Consider the following 20846-nt stretch of genomic DNA (forward strand, 5'->3'; position numbering starts at 1 on the left):
AAAGAAAGGCAAAGGGCTTTCTCCTTTCTGTGTTGTTGATCTACAATAATTCGATCTTTACTTAATCTGTTTTAATAAAGCAGTCACATTGCAGCAGAGTTTGTTGTTGTGAATTTTAGATCATTCCCACATGTTCTGTCTAACATCTGCTTGGTGTTTGAAGCCAAAGTTTCCCCTTTTTCTGTAGGCATCCAGAGCCATTTGCTTCTTAAGCCAACGTCGGGATGACTGACAGGAAATTAAAGTTGAATTATGTAGCTTTGGAGAAGTGTACAGAACAATACATTACAACAGAATGCCCAGTTGAAGAAAATGAAGTAAACGAAAGTAGCTGCTGGTGGTTTAATCTGTCCTTCGTGTGCTTGGCCATGACTTCCTACCCTTGCAGAAGGCCACGGTGCCAGGGGGGAGCCGACATGTCGCGGCCTGGCCCGGGGCCCGTTGTGCAGTTCTTGGTGCAGACAGCAGAACTTGGGTTATAACTCAGCGACTGCATGACTTGCATGGCTGATTACAATGGGGGGTTTGTCATAGACGTTTTTAAAACAGCTGAGAGGAAGTTTTGGCAAGAGCACTGTCACACAAACACAGTTTCTGAATAGCAGTATGTTGGAGATTCATCTCTAGGGGTGCTGTTCGACAGCAAGCTTGGATGCTCGGTGGCTGGGAACTGAGGGAGAATGTGGTTGGCCTGCCAGAAAACTGAAACAGTGAGAGGACACTGGGAGATTATAAACCACTGGCTCCGTGTTTCTGACAAGCAGCTATGCTGTCCCTGCCATTTGTCATGGCCCTGCACCCGTACCATCATACTTGGGGCAGTGTTGAGAGCAGCTCCATGGAAGAGCTTCAGAAGCCTTCCATCAGCTGTCCCCTAGTGTAAGCAGGAAAAGAGGAGGTACCAGCCTCCATATCTTCCTGCCAGGAGTCCAGGTCAACAGCCTTCAGCTGCTTCTTATTGCTGAGTGCTCATCCTTGGTCATAACCCACCTAAAAGTGATGCGATGTGGAATACCGAGAAACTGTAGTGTCTGAAACAATATGATTTTTTTTTTTCATCAAAATTCCTTCCTAATGCCTGCAAAGCCACCGATTGCTTAACACAAAAACATGCAGCTATAGCATGGTGAGGATGGCTGCGGAGTGCGGATGAAAAAGCATTGAACTGGGTTTCAGCTGAATGGTTTGAGCAGGGTTGCGTGTGCTGTTAAATAGGATTACTGCCACCAAGCAGGGGGGCCGGCGAAGAGCTGCGTGAGGAATGCCTCTTCAAAGAGGCGACCGACTGTTCCTTCCTCGCCTCGAGCTCTCCCAGCCGGGCTGCTGCCGCGCCGCGCTGTGTTTTATGGTGCGAACATGCTCTGCGTCGGCTGCTGCTCAGAGCACTGCTTTGGGACGTGTTCATGCAGTATCCTGAGAGGCTTTGGCCTCCCCCCAGTCAACTTTATGCCCACAGAAGCAGAACCGTGCAGGTCCTTGCTGCTCTCGGTGCTGTGCCCGCACAGAACTGCTCTGCTCTTCTGGAGAAGCGGCAGGGAGCAGGCCGTGGGGGTGAGGAGGCCGCGGGATGGAGCACAAATGGAGTTTTAACTGCTGCCAGACCTTAGCCTGATGTATGTGTGAGGCTTAGTGTAACTGCTGCCAGACCTTCCCGTTTTTCGCTTCTTTTCAAGAATGTCGTGGGAAAACAGGCCTCACCACAAAGCTAGAAATGTCTCCTTCCTATGTCGTGAGGAGAGTTCGTCTCCATGGGTTTCTTTTTAGTCGAAGTGCCAAGGCGTGGTGTTCTCAGGTGGAGCTGTACCTAGCTGTTCCTTTTGCTCCTGGGGGCTTCCGAAAGCCTAATGTACTCTGTAGTCACTGAAGCATTAATACAAATAAATTCTCATTTACATATTTTATAAAATGTGAAAAAAATTGCATTGTATGGAGTTTGAGGGAAATGTGAAGGTTGGCAGTACCTCATAGCAAACTGTGTACCTGAGCATGCCTTGCTGAGCGAGGGAGACCTCCCGTGTCCGCAGGGTACTGAAAGGTCCTCTGCTCTGCTGGCAGTTTTCGGAGGACTGCCAAGGAGGTGGGGTGGTGATGATTCACCTGGACGTGGTCCATCAGCGCCGTTCCCGGCTCCAAATCCTCTCAAATACATCACTTGAACAACAGATGCCAGAAATTGTTGGAAAGCCAATAATGTAAATAACTTAGATATTTCTAGGAAGCCCTGATTTCCAGAAAAGTTTCTGTGTCTTGGATGATTCTGTGCAAGGGATTTGTAAATATCTGTGATCAGTAATGTCTATATTAAAAACCAGCAAACATTTGCTCTACTCAAACATAAGGAATGTGTTTCGTATTTGTCAGCTAGACATTGCAACAATATTTAGAGAAGTGGTCATAAGCTTTGAATTCTGTTTTTTTTTTAAATGATTTTTTTTTTGGTAATTATAAGGGTTCTTAGTAGTAATATTGTTGTCTCAATTCGCTTAATCCAAATTATCAGTAAGTTTAAAATGTTTTTTCTTCTCTGTAAATAATATCAGGTGTAGAGTGCTTGCAGATCTCTTCCATGAAAAAAAAAAAAAAAAAAAGTACTGGTTGCAGATGCCCCAGCTTCATATTATTCTTTCTACAACTTTGAACTAAAATATTTCAGATGAAAATCTGTCCTATACAGAGAAAGACATAAGGTACTTGTTGTACCGAAATGTTGCACCAGAGACCTCTGAAGACCTCCCTCCCCTCTCTGCCACTGCTGCACCCTGAGGAAGAGGGGTGAGTGCATGGGGCAGAGCCCGATGCTGCTGCGCCCCTGTCCTCGCCTGCTGCACAGAAGCTGAAAATCACCTAAGTGCAGATGATACTGCTGTTATCATACCTGCTACCACAGGAAGCTTTGCTTTCTACGTGCCTTTTTTAAGAGTCTTGCGAGAAATGACCTTATTGTCATTTTTCACTTCTTCAGTAGCACTGAGCTTTCACTCAGAGCTTCCACCCGTACTTCCAGACATGAATTGCTCACATAATCTCAAGAACACCATTTATTTTTTGTTTCTAAGAAACAGCGTATCATTATGGACTCTTGGATTTCCAAATCTGGGGCAGGAGAAATTCCACGACCATGTGCCATTTTTCCATATTTGGTTCTGTTAACGTTTTATGGGTTAATACACTGGAGAAGGAAGGAAATTCCTACAGCTGCATTGCAAACATAAGAAAAAACAATGACTGGGAGTGAATAATTTTAGACCTTCCCTCCAGTTGTCTGTTCCCATGGCACGCTGTTGCTTTCTTACTGCATGTGTAGTTCTGTGGGGGGGTATCTATACGTGCTATTTATCTGTGTGATGCTGATCTAAGATATACAGGATGATTAAATACGCTTTTTAAGTTTTCTCATGAAAACTGTTCTTTCCAATCTGTTCAAAAGTTGCCTTTTCTGTTGTGTCTCATCTTCCATGGTTGAATTGTTTCAAGGAGACAAAAAACAAATGGGGATGACATCACGTCTGAGGCAGCTCACCATGGGCACAGCGGAGAGCTATCAGCATCCCCTGTGTGCTAAAATAAATGAATCGAGTAACTCCAGGAGGACCTACAAAGTCCAGATCTGTTGGCTTCTGCCAGTCAGGGCTTGCAATGAGCAGCAGTGCTCAGTATGAATCTTTCTCACGTATTTAAACATTTAAAGGCACTTTTTTTTTTTTTTCTCCCCTAAATATCTACTTACACTCTTCCATTTGCTCACTTAGTTATCAGTGGGATCTCACTGATAGGGATCAGAATAGAAGCTGATTGAACATTAAAGGACTTAGAGACGTGGCAATGTCTCTAAGCATTACAAAAATAAATGCAGCAGCACTGTGTCAGTATTTTTGTCTTTGAAATGTATAAACATGATGATAATAGTATGTTATACCAAAAATATTCCATCTGCTTTGTCTTCAGGGGCAGAGACCTATATGCAAAATTATTCATAAATTCAGGGGACATACTATGAAATATCTTCATAGTTTCAGGGGGATAATCTTATGATTTTTTATGGGCAATAATTTTTATGGGGAATTCCAGCCTTACAGGGCTGGAAGCTAATAAATCAAAGCGTTATAAAGGAGTAAGTTTGTCACTTTTTCACTGAAGTGAGCCTGTGCAGGAGAAGTGATACTTGACAGCACTTTGATCTTTGCACTGTATTTTCTTTGGAAGTAGTTTGGTTTTGTGTGTGTGAAAAAAAAAAAAAAAGGATAATTAATCTAATGATATAGATGAAAAGGACTGGGATATGTACTGAAACAAATGCAGTGGCTGTTTGAAACTGGTGGGTGATGTGTTCTGAAAGATAACGTTTAGCTAAGAGAGTATAAGACAAAATACATAGTAGCACTAAGTCAGTTTCAATATTTTAGATGAAGTAGCATTAGTGGCTTATTTTCCTATCCACCTTCCGTGCTTCTGCTCTGCATTATGTACAAATGTGTATATGATTGAACACACTTGTATTTACATTTAGTTGAATTTGATGTTTCCTGGGAGAATAAAAAATAACACAGCTTCTTGCTATTCAAGCCAGCCTGTGCTCAAGTATGAATAAAAATTGGAAGGCTGTTCTGAAACGAAGTGTACAGCAGCACAGCAGCGCTCCAACCTTTTCAGTAAACATAATTGTTATTCCCAAGAAAATAAAAGCATCTGGCCTGCATGGTTTGTAAGCAGAGAGAAATCAGGTATTACAGATCACCAAGCTGCTTGGCACAGAGGTGGGCACAGGGATGGGCAGCTCTCCGGCCGGAGCACCCACATAAAGCATGCTGTGCCTAGAAGGGAATGACACGACTGCCGTGTTTCCATTGCAGATTTAACCAACCAAGTAGAGACAACCGGACTCAAGCTGCAGAAAGTAACAGCGGAAATGGACCACTACAAAAAGCTGCTAATGTAAGGTTTCTGTTTGCTTGTTTGTTTTGCCACTGGGCATACAGCTGTGGCTGGGCACCTGCTGCAGAGAGGGACCTGTGCTGCTGCCTGTCTGAGTGGTCTGTGACGGCTACGACCAGCAGAGGAAATATTTTATATTTATATTACACAGTCTGTGTTTCTAACCAACTGATTGAATGTGGCTCTCTGAGGGAGGGGGCTTGCTTTCTCCAGCTGTGTCAAAGGACACCAGCTCAGTCTGACACTTCATGTAATGCACACGTGTAGGAAACATTTTATGAAACCCACATAACTTCTGGACTGAAAATGTGCATGGAAAGTAGCCTTTCACATTGCAAGTTGGGGATGGAGGGAAGGGTGCAGTAAAGCTAATCAGAAACGTTAGTGTTTAATCAGTGACTACAATTTGTTTCCCAAATGTAGATTTACTGTGAGTATTCCCCATGCACCAGTATGTTATGATTTGTATTTTACTGTGTTGTATGATTTAAAATAAGAAAACACAAAGCCTGAATTAACAGAGAAGAGAGAACATGTCGCCAACCATTTATCAGAGCTAACCGAGGAAGAGAGAGCCCCCCTGCAGAGCTGTGCCAACCCACACCAATTACTGAGCTTACCTGCTTTGTTACCCTGCTTTATTTTCCCTTCTGGATGGCTCTGTGGGCAGCCTTTTTTGCAGGCCCAGCAGTGGAGAAGGGAAGGTCCCCCCTGCTGCAGGGGAGGCCGGCCGCTGGGGCACAGGGCACTGCGAGCTCCGTCCTCAGAGCATCCCAATCCCGAGCAGCAGCTTGGGACCCCGGGGTCCGCTCAAACACAACTGTTAGAAGTACACAGAGCTCAGTGAGAGCAGTCACCACCTTTAAAAGCTGGGGCATCAGGGGTCTGAGTGCTTTCCCACGTTTAAAATCCGCAGTGCTTGCATAGAGAACAATTCAGCCTGCACAGCACACTAGTGAAAATAAATGTCACTGCTTCAAATATGAAGCTCGAGGGTAGGGCACGAGCATGGACAATCTTGAGACAGAGCTATCATCAAGCTTTTTCTATATTTTCCTGAAATTCAAAGAAGGATTCTTGTCTGAGGCGTACTCTCTGTTCTCAGCCCCTATATTCACAGGGGCTGATCATAACACAGTTGCAAATATTTGGAATGCTTAGCAACAACGTATTTCAATGATAATACAAGTATCATGTACAAAAAAAAGATTTCATGAACAGAGTTAAATAAACAGTACAGTGTTTCAAAATGTAATATTAAAATTTCAGTGTAATATGGGTGTAATTTAATAAAATAACATATTCTATATCTGTTTAAGCATAAATATGAGGCTTTGCCATGGTTATTAATTGATGAAATGGTGACATAATGAGAAATAACCTTCAAAGTTTCCAGACCTCTTGCATACTAAATTGTTATTTGTTCCTTTTTGTTCATATCTTGCTTGAAACATTCATCAGTGTTGCAAGCTCCCACTTTGTTGTTTGCAACAATAAACTTTTTGTGATCCTGGGTTAGGCTGGGTTTACACTGCAAGTATAAACCGTGTTACTTAAAAATGGTAGCTGGAACTAATGGAGTTTTGTTGTTGTTGTTATCTGCATTTTAATTAAATAGAAAATGCAAGGTAGATAATAGATTAATTAATGATGTTCAGGTTATTGCATGAGTAAAGACTGTCATTGCTTTGCACAAATTAACTTTTTAAAAACATTTTCTTAGGATGAAATCAACAGAACTCGATGTCTGTCAAAATGAACTGAAAAAAATGAAATACGAAAATGGAATTTCTGAGTCAAGGTAAATGCTGAAACTATATCTCATGACATGTACATTTCTGAGCAATAAGAGCAACAATTTTATTTTATGGTTTTAATGCAGCTTCTATACAATCTTTTTTTTTTCTCTTTTCAGTTTCTATTTTTGTGTTCAATTTAACTTCATAAGGAATGAATACTTTTTTTTGTCTAACGTTTTCTCTTCCAGGTACAGATTATTTCATCTGCTTAGTTTCTGTTAGTAAATGAGGATGTGATAACTGTGGTGTTGATACTGCTTTTCTCTTTTCATTTCATCTGTAGACTTACAAAAGAGCTCAAGGAAAAGGAGGAATCTCTACTGATTTCCCAACAAGTATGCAAACATTTACAGGAAGAGGTGGCTGAGAAGGAGAGGAGAGAGGAAGATCTAAAAAGAAGAACCAGCCGATCAGAAAGTGAACTGGAAACACTTAAAGCTCTTCTTCAACAAACAGAGGAGGAGGTGGTGATGTTGAAGCAAGAAAGGTAATCAGAGCTGAGTCACCACAGATAATCGCTATGTACACTCACCCTAGGATTTCTTCTTGGACATCTCTAAAAAGTTAAGCATTCCTCCTCTGCCAGGTCCTCACCCCTCTGGCTGTTACTGGAGCCTGGCTACGGGCACTGGGCAGACTGGGAGAGAGGCGCTATGCCCAGCTGTGTCCTGCCCCTGCCCTCGGCCATCTGCTCCTACAGGCAGGACAGCCCTGAGCCCTGTCCCAGAACTGTGGAATTCATTGGATGGGGTTTTTAAATTATTGGAGTATAGGCAAAAGCTGAATAGAACAAACAATGCCTATAAAGAAAATAAAAACAGGAAAAAAGAAACCCAACAGCCCTGCTTTGCAATGCAGGGCAATCCTGCTCAAGCTTAATCAAAACACCTATTTGTTGCCGTTGTTATAGTTGCTATTTGTTATGTGAGCCTGTAGAGCAAAAGCCCTGGAGACTTTAAATTCTTGTAACTTCTGTTATTAGCAACTTGCAAGCGGTAACAATGCTGTAAATACTGCAATATGGCAGGTTATTGGGTATGGCTGAGAATTCAGTGAAGTGTATGGACAGCTTCCTGCCAGTCTAATCTCATTCTGAAGGTCCTCAGCTGCTGACAAAGCTGGCCTTTTCCCTGTAATTACTTTTCAGATGGGGAAAATAAAGCACTGAGCTGCAGAGGCTTGTTGCTTCCTGGAGTGGTATCCGAGTGCCTTTGTTTTAGACTTCTCCACTTATCAACCTAAATCCACATTTTTTCTTTAATTGCCTTGAAAAATCTACATATTTGGTTTATTCCTAACATTCACTGAGTTGTTTTTAAAAGTGTCTTGCTACTACATTTGCAGTTACTGATAAATTAAATTGTCTTTTATTAACAACATAGAAAGTGCTGTCCCTTACTTACGACATGGCAGTACATTATTTGTTTGATTTGGGAAAATACATTTAGAAATGTGGGTTTTGGAGAAGATAAGGATTTTTTGAGATAGTAGTGTACACAAGAGGCATTAAGCTATTTTTACATCTAAGGGGTTTCAGTATTTACTGTACGTGAGTACCTGCATGAAAAGATACTACATGTTAATTTAAGAATATTTTCAGTTCAGTGAGTTGTTCCAGTCAGTACATTGCTGATAATCTAAGTTACAAGAATTTAAACTCTCCGGGGCTTTTGCTCTACAAGCAAAACATAACAAACAGTAACAATAACAATAGCAACCACTTGGTGGTTTTAATTCAGGAGCTATTAGATTTAAAAAAAATAATGATAGTAATATCCTGAGTTCATTAAATACAACAACTTGTTTTGAGTGTTATAAAAGTTAGTATTCATCTTAATTTGACTTGAGCATTATGAATATATTTGAGGTTTACACGTGTATATATGGAAGAATGATCAACTACAGTATTTTCTTTAAAACACGAATTTCAAAAACTGTGTGACAGCACTATGCAAATACAAAGTAGTGATTATGGTTGTGCCTCTGGGCTCCGGACAGGATTGTGATGCTTACTGCACAGAATGCTAAACAAAGAGGAAAAGACGAGCCCTTGCCACAAAGGCCTTAATTGAAGGAAATGGCACACCACCAATCTGGGCAGAGCACGTATTTACATACGAGTTTTTGTGGTTTCTAGGGAGTTAATGCTGATTTCTCATCAGAACAGAACAGAGCAGCTGCAGGAAACATTAAGACAGAAGATGCGGAATGAAGATAACTGGAGGGAGAAGGTAACGCTGGATGTGTCGTTGGCACAGTTTCCATTTCTTCTTTTTTCCAGCTCTAGTCAGCTGTCACAAAGCTGTCCCGCCAGGCAGATCCCTGCCTCCTCAAGCGCAGACACGTCAGTAGGATTCTTTGTGCCAGAGGTCTCAGTGGGTGATCTCTGCACAGGCTGGAACTGGACCTGAATGGTGTTTGGTGTGAGCGTTTACAGGCGTGGGTGCTCAGACTGGATCTGGACTGTCGGGGAACTGAAACCGGGGGTGGCTATTTGGGAAACAAATCTATAAAATAGCAAAAATGTCCTCTCCCTAGAAGGACGGGCATTTGCAAACCAAAGCAGAGCCAAACAAACGAGCTGTTGTAGCGTGTTAATTCCGGAGCTGTCACAAGCTGTGGAAGAGCAGGAAACTCAGGGGTTTGATGTGAACCCCTAGCTCCTGCAGCATTGGGGCAAGCCTCACGTGCATGGTGAGGAGAACAAAACCCCTAAAGCAGCATCAGTTCACACGAGGTGGGCTCATCGCCACAGAAGAGAGCTAAGGAGCTGCATGTGGAAGTCCCAGAGCTAGGAAGGCCTCTGGCATGTGAGAGGCGCCTGCTTTTCCTGCTGCCCTGTGCCATCAGCTCCTTTTAGGCAGCAGCGTCTCTGCCACACAGGCTCCTGCTGATGGCTGCTGTTCTTACGTGGCTTCCCCTCGGAGCAGAGCTGCGTGGAGGTGAAGAGTGAAATGCCTCTGCGCTGTTTGAGAAGACCTCACACTCCTACAAGTTAGCTTCTCTGTGAAAGGGCCCAGCCTTTGTGATTTTAGTCGCTGGTTCCTTCGGAAGCCTGCAGAGCCCCCTCATACGCCTCCCCCCAGGCTCCTTTGGCTGTTCCTTCGTGGTGAGGGCAAGAGAGAAGGTGTGAGGGAGAGCGATCGACCTCCCGTGTGTGTGTGTGAGACTTTATACGTGCCTGTCTGTAGCTGATGGGGGAAACAAAACATACACTCACACAAAAAACAAATGTAAGAAATTATTTAAAAAAAATGTGAAGGAAGAACTGCAAACGGTGTTGAACAATAACTCTGACATTTCTGATTTAGGCCTTACATAATTGGTGACTAAAATTACTGTCTTTTTCGGGTTTGGTTCAGGATGTGATAAGTATCTGAAAGCTTTATTTAGGCTCAGGAAATTTTTTGGACTACCAGCAATTAAGATCTGTTACATTTCTTTTAAAACTTCTTAACCTCTGTGTGGCAGGATATAATTTTGGAATGAGGTCACACTGTCTGCATAATCACAACGTGTTGTTCAGCGTGACATTAAAACAAGATAAAGGCTGCTGCTAGGAGGAGACAGCAATTACATCTTTGGTATCACAGCCATTAAAATGCGGTGAACGTCAAGTACTCTAAGGATGTTCTCATCAGACAGAAGTCAGAAATGTGACAAAGTTATCTTTTCTTGGGTCAGTGTGCCATTGCCTAAGTATGAAGTGTTCCAGTTTTATGTGTAAAATGCAGATAAACCTTAAATTGTGGTGGGTCAAAAAATTATCTTTTACAAACGACTTTAAAATCGATGTAAGCATTTGTGAGTTTTTTGATATGTAATTAACGGGGAACACATAAGTAGTTTTAAAGCAGTTGGTAGTCATTATGCTTTCTTTGGAGCTCACCTATCGTTTTATTTCCTGTTGTGGTTATCAGCTACTGGCTTCAAACGTTAAACGTGAAAAGTGCTTGCATAAGCTTCGGAATGAGCTCAGGTTTTTGTACTGCTTGTAATTTTTCTAGTCTTAGTCATCAAGTAGCCTTCAGCTCACGACTTGCTTCTATAATAACATGTAGAGTTAATAAATAAGTTTTTCAGTGGTTAGAAACCAAACTCCCGTATCTAATAAATACAGACGTATCTTCTACGTTATTGCAATAATAATAATAATCATCATGGTCTATTCTGAGGGTCTTACAAATGTACCAGTTTTAAACTAAATCTCAGGGGGGGTTGTGCCCATTCAATGCCCAGAATTGTGTATATTTTGATTTTTAAAATAATTACAATATTTCTAGTTTATATTTTTCTCCCAAAGAGTTAGAGGAATTTGTAACACTCTCGTTCATAATTAGTGTACAAAATTAGATTGCTATAATTAAGCTCATTCTGGGCTTTTAATAATTTTAAATAACTAGGATAGTGCAGTGCTCGTTTAACAAGACTTTTATATTCTTTCAGCGTACGACAATTAAGGCCATTAGAATGCAGCCTGCAGCAGTATAATATTAGCAAACCGGCTTAGGAAAAAAAAATCTTCAAAACACAGCCGTCAGTATTTCTTCCAGAATCCAGGCTTTTATTTTGAGGCGATTATTGCTGGATTTCCAACTTTAAATTCATAACACTTAATACGTGAGATGCTGTAAGGACTGGGATGTTTTACCCACAATTTGTAAAGCTTTCACTTACTCGTCTCCACTTTTGATGCAGAGCTTCTCCAGTGTATATACCATCAGAACAGTGCTAAAACATCTGAAGAACAATTTAAAAAATGAAAAAAAAAATAGTGATAAGTGAGCCGAGGTGGATAGGAGCTGCCTCCTTCCCATCCTCCAGCTCTGGGCAGTGATGGGTCCGTGCAGCTGCCTGCCCGTCGGGCACCGGCCGGTGTGGGGGGAGGCTCTCGGGTATGCTCCTTCCCCTCTTGTTTTGGTGCTTGTGACAGATGTAGTGGACGGAGGACACATTAGGGGATAGGGATGCAGTGCTAAGATGCTCCATACCTCCAAATTGTCACTTAGCACCTGCGGTATGTGTGTGCTGTGAGCAGGGCCGCTGGGAGCCAGCAGAACCTCTGCGTATGGCACGTCGTTATCTACTGCGAACGGCAGAGCGTGCATAGAAAATGATTTCATAAGCCAGCCAGTATTTTTTATTTTAGTTTTGAGCTTACGGTCTATTTTTAGCACAGCATATCTCACTCACTGTGAAAAGTTTCATTTTGCTGCGCTTGGAAGTAATAACGAGCAGAGGTTTACCTCCAGAGCAAATGCTTCCAGCAGAATAACGAGCTGTTCTCAGGGCTAGCCAGGGATTTTGTGAATCAGCATTTCGTGGTGACCCAGAGTGAAGCCTGGCTGCCCGTGGGAGGCTCGTAGCACCGCTGGAGACGCCGTGCCCTGGGCAGCGAGCTCCTCGTGGCTGCCCCTGGGGCTCGGAGCTGGAGGGGCAGTGGGGTCGGGGGAGCTCTCGCTGGCTCAGGTGCTTGCAGGCGGTCGGATGTGGTTGTTCAGCTCCCAGCGTCTCAGTCTGCCAAATTTCACACCACTCATTGCAGTACTGTGAAATGTGAAAAATAAATCCTGAGATGAGTTGCACCACGTCGTTAAAATGCGCTTGTTCCCTAGATGGAGATTGATCTGGCCAAAGGTGAAGCACGACACAAAGAAGCGATTCTCAAAGTCAAGGAAGAAGCAAGAGTGGAACTAGACATTGAAAGGCAAAAACAGCAGGAATTGATCACAAAATATCAGAGAGATCACGAGGAGCTCCAGAAGAAGGTGTGTGACACTCGAGGGAAAAATGGTGTGGCAGTGGATCACGTAAACCCTTGAAAAATAGTATGTGAAGGAATACAATCTTCTTTATGTGTAGTCCTGTGTCTCGATGATGACTTTTTCCTGATCTTAGTGTATAGCAGGTGTTTGACATTTTGGAAACTGGAACAGGCTGATATGTAGTTACTGTGGTTGTGGATGTTTTATCAGATTTTCTCTATCCAGAGTTCATCTGTGTCCACAAACTGTAGCTGCTAACAACTGACAATGTCGTATTTTAAAAGCTTTTGGACTGTTCGAGACTATGACAGGTTGTCACAGAACCGTCTGCACTGTTTTCTCCCTTCCTAAATGAATTCCTCACCGATGGGCTAAGGTCCAGTTAATGCCTTCCCTTGTTTGTTGCATCACACACAATTGGCCATTGCTGTTACCCAGACATAGAGTGTTTGAGGTTTTATGTAGAAATTGAAAAATGTGCCTATTGCCTTAGTTTTCAGAAGATTTGACATGTCACTTGAGAATTCTGGAAAAATCAAATAAATTTGATGAAATTATATTGTTATTTAAAATTCATTACATTACACAGTGTTTTAAAGAACAATTTATCACAGTTTGCTTTACAAATATGATTTTAGAACCCAGAAGAAATATTGGCTTGCTGTAAAGAAATTAAATTTCCCCATTTTTACCACTATTTCTCTGTTTGATCTTGGACATATTAATTAATCTCTGCTCTGAGGGAGTTTTGATACACTTAGAGCTCTCTGATATCCTCTGAGAATATAATGTAAATTCAAAGCATTTTCTTTGTCTCTGAGGACCTGCATGCTTGCATTTCTACTTTTTTTTTTTTCCTGAAGTCATTTGTCTGATACTTAATTCTACGTGTCTAAAGATAACCACTGAATGTAGACTTATGCAACATTTGTCGTGCAGATACCTGGATTAATATCAAGTGCCACCAACAGCTTAAGGATGGAGGCAGAAATTCTTGAAAAGAAGTTACAAGATGTCCAGGTCAAACTTGCAGAGAAAGATGAAGATAAAGAAAAGGAAATTCAGGACCTTAAAAGAATAATTACTGAACTTGAATTTCAGCTGGAGATGGAAAAGAACAATAATGAATCATTTCTGGATAATATGAGGAAAGAAATTAAACACAAGTCAGATGAACTGGAAAAATTAACCCAGGAGAGGACACAGCTGATTCATAATTTGAGTCAAGTTCAAGAGGAGGTAGGAACATGACCAAGGAAATGCCTTGCTATTTTTACTGTGAGACATGTGATTTCTAGAATCATTCAAAGCATACATTTTTTCAGACCCTGGTACACACTGGCTTAAAAACAAAACAAAACAAAAACCTTTAAATTAAAAGATTAATGAAACAAATTTGTAGTAATTTCATCAATACAAACTATCACAAAATGTGTGAAATTTTTAATTAGACAAACATTTAAAATATTATTTTAAGAAAACATTTTCAGGTCTTTTAAGACCCTTCTTTCTTAGACTGTAACCTCACACCCCTCTATACAAATAAGTAAACAATAAAGCATTCTTCAGGGTTCCTGAGCAGAAGACATGGATATTTCTCATTTGGGTTTGTCCCACCTCCAACCAGTAAATCCACATTCTGTAACACAATTGCATAAAAGTGATCAAATATGAAGAGAAATTTGCCTGCTGGATATTCTTGCCACAAGCATTTGCTGAATGTTTGGAGTATTGTGGGAAGGGAGGAGAGGGAGCTGTAGTGCTGCATGAGAAATGTGAAAACAGTGGAGTCAGGGACTGCAGATAAGATTAGACTGGAATGTTTGAAGTAATTAGTGGCAGAAGAAATTTGATAAACACTGAAAATGAAACTCTTCAAAATGAATTAGGTCTTGGGTTGATGTTTATTTCATACATGAGAAAGGTTCAGAAGCACTGTGTTGGTGGCATGAGAAGGATGTTGGCAGTCGTTCTGTCCTGTACGTGTGGGAAGGGCTCTTGGAAAGACGCGTGCTCTCCAAGTATTGATCGGGAACTTTGGTGTGGTCAGGAGCACACTGTTACACCCTGCCGTGAGGTTCCTTCAGCTCCACTTATGTTCTTAGTTTTCCCACTCCGAAGCATAGTTCTTCTTCTCATATAATGGTATTAGGAAATAGGAAGGTCAGAGTGACTGAAAATCAAAACTGGTTGTAAAACAGATTTCACACGAGGATACTCTCTCAGATTTTCGTGGTAACACTTCCCAGATCAGTTCGTGGACTATCAGTGACATCTGAGTGGCAGAGAGACTAATGTCTAACTTCCTGTCATTAAGCTGTCTGCACAATTAGGTATTCAGAGAACAAATTATTTTAGATATTCCCATCTCTCCTACTTCTGCAAGCAGCTGTGTTCCTCATCTTACCACTCCTTCACCTGCAGTAGGTACAGAGGTTAGATCTCATCTAATCTAATTAGGTTCTAATCTAACTCAAGTGGCCAACAAAGAACTTCTATTTGCTCCATCATTTTTCAAGTTTTGAAGGGAACACACATCCAAAAAAATTAATAGTTTAATAATAGCCTTTTCTTGGCTAAACAGAACCTACCCCTTTCCGGTTTGGTAGCAACATGCTCCTGTTCTGACTTTACTGATGCCAGTATTGTCCCTCCCAAACGTCAAAAAATTGCCATTGAGATTATGCTTCTTACACTTTTTTTTTTTTTTTCCCCTTCTATATACTCACTGTCATCTCACTGTAGAGAATTTCAGACAGATGTTTGTCCTCACTTCGGAGTGGTATGTGGTTTGACCCTGCCCACCGCTCGTAGTTTCAGCACTAAAAAGGTCTACATAGAAATGTTTGTGTCCAGGCAGTGGGGCTGTGCACACCCCAAATATTCTCTATTTGACTTGCTCATCATTCTGTGTGTCAGAGACTGTCCTCGCGGTGGCTTCCCTTCCGTCCTCGTGTACCTCCTGGAGTCAACAGCAATTGCTTGCTTAGAAGAGCTCAGTTAGAAACGTGGCTGTTTTTTGCTTCTGTTGAACTGTCAGGGGTTCTGACTTTCACGAGTCCACTTAGCATGTTGCCCTTTGTCATTTATTGACTTTTTATTTCAGCTGGAAAACAGAAAAGTTAGCATCACAAATAAGTTCTGCATAATATACTGACTTGGGGACCTCTGTCATACAGGGACAACTTCAGTTGTCTGCTCGAGGATCACTACTAGTCATTTACCACCTGGGTGTCAGTAATCACAGTGAAAAGTTTGTGAAAACTGCTAGATAGATAATCACTTATCAGAATTATTTGTGAAATAATAATCATTAAAGTCACAAAAAATCAGTTCACAACTGCTTAAACACAGAGGATGATAAGTTCTGGGACATCTTATCATAATAAAGTGGCAATGTAGTACTGGGACTCTGCGTTGCTGTTTCCTTTCCAAGAGCAGGATTCCCAGTTCCCCTAGTTGGATGACGGGCAGGACATCAGAAGTAGCTCCTGATAACCTACCTCACATTTTCCATTGTCTCCTGAGAGAATGAAGTATGTATAAATGCTGATGTATGTCCTTGGAGCAACTTCCAGGGGAACCAAAATACTGGGAAGCACCGACGGCTCTGCACGCAGCGGTGCCCTCCAGGCACCCCTGCCTTGAACCAGAGGACTTTAATGGGCAGACTTTTTCCCTAATGGCATTTTGTAAAGCGAGTGTTTGTTTCTGTTTGCAGAACACTCTTCTCCAGGAAACGGTGCGCAGAGAGTGCGAGGAACGCTATGAGCTGACTGCCGCTTTGACTCAAGCCAGGGAACAAGTGCTGGAGCTAAAAAAGCTCAGTGGAAACTTCCCGTTATCGCCGTGTTCCCTGGCTCAGGGCAGCCTAACCTCCTCGGCTGCCCTGCTTGGTGATTACGGACAGAAGAGCCGCCCCAGCCCCAGCTCGGGGAAGGAAATCAATCTCTCCGGACAGTTTGGTATCTCCAGAGCCGCGAAGGCGCCCACCTCCAGTAAGCGTGGCGGCAGCGTGGCTCTGCCAGCCCTCAGCCCGCCGCATCCTCCCAGAGGCCGGGCGTCCTCCCTGAATGAGCCCAGGAGCAGGATTGCTGCGGTTATAAGGAGACAGCTGAGTCAGCTCTGACGGCTGCACGCACATACGTAGCACACGGGGAACTATTTCAGAGCACAAATGTCCATTTACTTGTGGGTCCTGGGGTCAGATATTACTGGATGCAATTCATGCTTTCCTACAGATTAAAATGAAGTTAAATTATTATATATTTTTGATGCAAATGTTTTTTTTTGTCCACTGAATATCAGTGTAATTAAATGCTATCTACATTTCGAGATGAGAACAGTATGAAGGAAAAACATTGCCTCTCCAAGAGGAGCAGGTCTTCAGGAGGTGTAATTAAAATAATTGCCAATTCCAAATGCTGTCTTCCCCAAACCACTTTGTTGGATTTTTTCCTCCTTTATATGTTATTCTGTGTAACTTCATTGTCTGTTTCTGGTGTAAAAAAGTGTTTTGTTCGGTTAGAGACAGGTATTTGCAGTTGCCTAATGGAGCAGTGGGGTACTTGCACGGACTTGGGAGGCTCTGGTGCTGGAGCACACAGCGCTCAGCACGGACATGCGACGAGTCCTCGTGCTCGCTGTGCTGACCAGTGGCAGGCACACACCTTCCCTACTGCTTCTGTGTACGAGTCTTCTCCCCGTGCTGGCTGACAAGGAGCTGAGGACTTTCTGGCGATGCTTGTGGTGGTTGTTGTAATCTGGAGTGCAGCACTGGGATTTGATGTTGAAGTGCTGCGGAGATGCACGCAGTGATGCCTCTGTACTGAAAGCAAGGGCAGAGCACAGGTGGGGAAAGCAAATTGTCCCATTTTAACCCTTGTATAACAGAATACCCCGTTCCACCTCGTACCCATTCGTGCCGTGGTGCCCCTGGAGCCACGCACGCAGGGCAGACCCCAGATTTGGGCTCAGGGCCGCTGCTGTAGTGCTTAGGTCCTGTAGCAGCAGCAGCTGTAAGGACTCACCGGGCATTGAAATACTGTAAGAAAGGAGTAGCACATAAACTAATGACAGCAGCCACGGAAATAATATTTCTAGCAGGAGGGAGAGCATAAATCATGGGCCCAAGCAGTCAGGAACAGATATTTCCCGTATTTCCCCTACCTGACAGAAACCCAGGGCCCACGCTGCTAAGCAATAGACAAAGTGTTAGTATCAGGAAGCCTTGTTCACCAGCGACAAGCTTTTAAAAACAAATTAATTTCACGTAGTGAAAGAAAGTTTACAAAGCATTTCTCGCAACGGAATGAAACGCAGCAGCGCAGAACGCCACGGAGAGTGCAGACACCTAATTATATCCCCACATTTTCAGGAAATAAAGCTTCCTGGAGGTAATACATCTTGTACAAGTGGTGGCATTTATGAATGGGTTTTTCTTGTGCTGGACCTTGTACTCTAGGACTCACGGCACAAGGGAATAATGAAAAAAAAAAACAAACTTGGAACAAATCTGTCTCTGTGGGTTCCTGACCCGCTGACTGCAGGAAGCCAGCCGTCCTTTCACTTCTCAAGGTTGCAAGAAAATGTCCTACAGCAACGGGTTGTCTTGTTCTGGCCTGATGCAAAGGCTTCTGTTTTCCTCCTGGACAGTGCTGATATTGTTGCCAGATCGGGAGTAGAGTCCTAAATCTTTCCATGAAGCACTAACCCCGCTAGTAGACTGCCACTTTGCATTGCAGGGTACCCAGTGCACCACCCTGCCGTGTTATTACCACGTTTACCCAAATTTATTTTTAGCCAGTAGCCATAACTTCCAGGGGAGTTTCAAGCATTTGGAGTCTGTGGGGGCCTCCATCTGCCCTCCCTGCTGGGCCTGGTTCCTCTGGTCAGAAAAGCCAGGGTCAGCAAAATTGGGCGGATGCTTTAGAGAAGGCTTCGTGCAGGCATCAAGCATCAAACGTAGTTTGGCCGCGGGCTGGTGGGCAAGGAAAAGCTCGGTCCCAGCAAGAAGCCTGGGCTCGGGCTGCCCCCACCGTGCTCCCTGCCTCACCTTGCACGCTCAGATTTAAAGCTCAGGCTGGATCTCGGTATGGGTCACTACTTTTCCATTAAGTTTGCCCCAAATCTCTGCGTGCTGCACAGGTAGAAATGCAGAGAGAGTCAAATCCAGTGCTGGTGGCACGGAGCTGCCTCGCTGCTGCTTTGACAGGAGGTGAAATTAGTGCTTGCCATATGTACCGAAGTGCTTGCCATCTGTACCGTAGATGTAAGTGCTTGCCATATGTATCAGACATACTCCTAATATTACAAAATAAAGCAGTGATGTGCCTCATGTCTTGGAAATGATAAATAGCCTTTTAACCGAGTGAGTGTGTGCGATCTGGGATCGCAGCCTGTGGCTTGCACATGGAGTTTTTCCATGAAGGAATAAAGCAGACTCCAGAAAAAAATCATCTTGTATCTTAGCAGCATTGAGAGTATATGAAAATAGAAACCGGAGCCAGACCCCATGCCATATATCATTAAAATGTATTAATCAGAAGAAAACATAGACAGTCGTGTGTGTGTGTTGTTGGTTTTTGTTTTTTTTTAATTTAAAGAGACAGTTGTGCTGTGAGATGTTCTTTGCTTTAAATTCTTGATTTGGCTCACAGTGTTTTATAAATTGAAGTATGCTGCATAAAGCACTGCACATTTTTTAACAAAAGAAAGAGCATAAGAGTGAAATTGGGGATATTTCCTATCAAAAGCCTCACATCTTTATTTTAAGTTATTTAAAATGGGTTCTTATTTACACAATGAGAATTTTGTGCTAGGTTTTGTCTTTATTTGTAGGTATTTAAGTTTGTTCTACTGAAGAAAGAATAAATTCCATATGCAACTCTAATGGTGTGAAATAATACAACCAAATATGTTTAGCACTTATGTGGCTTTTTTTCATCCTCAAAGCATAGTACGAAATTAATTTTGATAGGATAATAAAAAGGATACTGCACAAGATTAATGTTGAAGAGGTTTTAACACCGGAAATATAATTTGTGTGATGGAAAATATGAGCATCTGGCATTGCACTGCGAACTGTTCCCAGATAATGAAAAAAAAAAACCTCTTCCAAGCAAACATGGCCAGTTCCAGCAGCTTGTTTTCGCTCGTATCTCAGGAGATAGGGCCTATCTTCTGAAGGGAGCAAGCGACAAACCTTCCCTAGCTGCAGTTTTCCATCTGGAGCCTCGGGTTGCTGGTGAGCTGAGGTCAGTGCCAGGATGTGGCTGGGTTTCTTCCCAGTAAGCCAAAGGCTGATGGCTGCGTGGCCTGCAAAAGTAACACTTTCTGTTTGATCTGTATATACGGGTCTGGTTGTAACCAGGCAGCTAAAACAAGCCCAGCTCCATCAATATCTCACTGCTACGTGTCGTCTTGAAGTTACGTCGCCGTACACAGCTCGCACCAGCTGGTTGTGGTTTGCCTTACACAAATTGAAACGGGCAGTCCTCCACAGCGTGCTCCACATGGAGGATCAGTAAAAGATTAAGAACGTCAATAAATAAATAAATAAAAACCTGCTTTTAAAACATATTAAGATCAAGAGTGTCTACAGCTCGTATTATACCTTATTCCATCACTGCTCGTGGGATAAAGCCCCCTGTGCGTGCTCCAAAGCTCCTGTCCTGTGCCGAGGCAGGTTTCAGTGATCCAGCTGATGCGAAGGCAGCTGCCCTTCTCTCTGGGGGTGCCTCAGGAGACGGCTCTGGGAAGGGGCCAGCTGCAGGCTCTGGTCGCCTCCTGGGCACACCGCAGTCTTTAGGGACCCGTGGGCTTTCCCTGCAGCAACAGGCTGCTCGGGGCTCTGGCACAGCCAGGGCTGGAGCCATGGAAGTGAAGCTGGGTGGGCAGGAGGCTGAACTGGAGAAAAGGCTCCCAAGCCCACAGGGAGCTGAGAGCAGCTTGGGGTGAGCATCGTGCCACGATGGGGTGAGCATCGAGCCGTGGTGGGGTGAGACCTGCTCACCTGCTGCCCCCAGCAGCATCTTCAGACGTGCCCCATGGGGCTGCCCCTTGTGCCATCTGAGCGTCTGGAAACTGAAAGGGATGCGGGAATGACTGGCAGGCTGGAAAACCGATGTCATTATAGGACTTAGATATGAGCAGGCTGTGGTTTGCCTTGCTTACGTTGCCTTTGTTCTTGGCCTTTTCGCTGTAGGTTTGTACCCTGTCGCCCTCTGTGTGCTTTGGTCCTTGCACGACAGCCACAGTGAGGGAGGTTTTGAGATTCGGCACTGATCTACGTGCAGGGCAGCTTCAAAATAGGGCAAATGGAGAGCAAGGAAAGCCATTCATTTTCATC

The 20846-nt window shown here is 43.2% G+C and overlaps 1 protein-coding gene across 9 annotated transcripts in view; it reads left to right on the forward strand.

The window, feature by feature from the left end:
- Positions 1-16760, forward strand: part of LEKR1 (leucine, glutamate and lysine rich 1) — a 51175-nt gene extending 34415 nt beyond the window's left edge. For 7 of the 9 annotated variants that reach the window (XM_068692672.1, XM_068692673.1, XM_068692671.1 and 4 more), the window contains 7 exons: positions 4851-4932; positions 6656-6733; positions 7015-7218; positions 8869-8962; positions 12347-12499; positions 13436-13735; positions 16218-16760. In XM_068692672.1, coding sequence (XP_068548773.1) covers positions 4851-4932; positions 6656-6733; positions 7015-7218; positions 8869-8962; positions 12347-12499; positions 13436-13735; positions 16218-16625 — 1319 coding nt within the window. In that variant the 3' untranslated portion in view covers positions 16626-16760. Of the gene's footprint in view, positions 1-4850; positions 4933-6655; positions 6734-7014; positions 7219-8868; positions 8963-12346; positions 12560-13435; positions 13736-16217 lie in introns of those variants that run through there. The other 2 variants (XM_068692670.1, XM_068692677.1) reach the window with 2 other exon arrangements.
- The last annotated feature ends 4086 nt before the right edge of the window (positions 16761-20846 follow it).

The sequence above is a fragment of the Anas acuta genome, chromosome 9, assembly GCF_963932015.1.
Source record: "Anas acuta chromosome 9, bAnaAcu1.1, whole genome shotgun sequence".
In the NCBI taxonomy this organism is placed as follows: domain Eukaryota; kingdom Metazoa; phylum Chordata; class Aves; order Anseriformes; family Anatidae; genus Anas; species Anas acuta.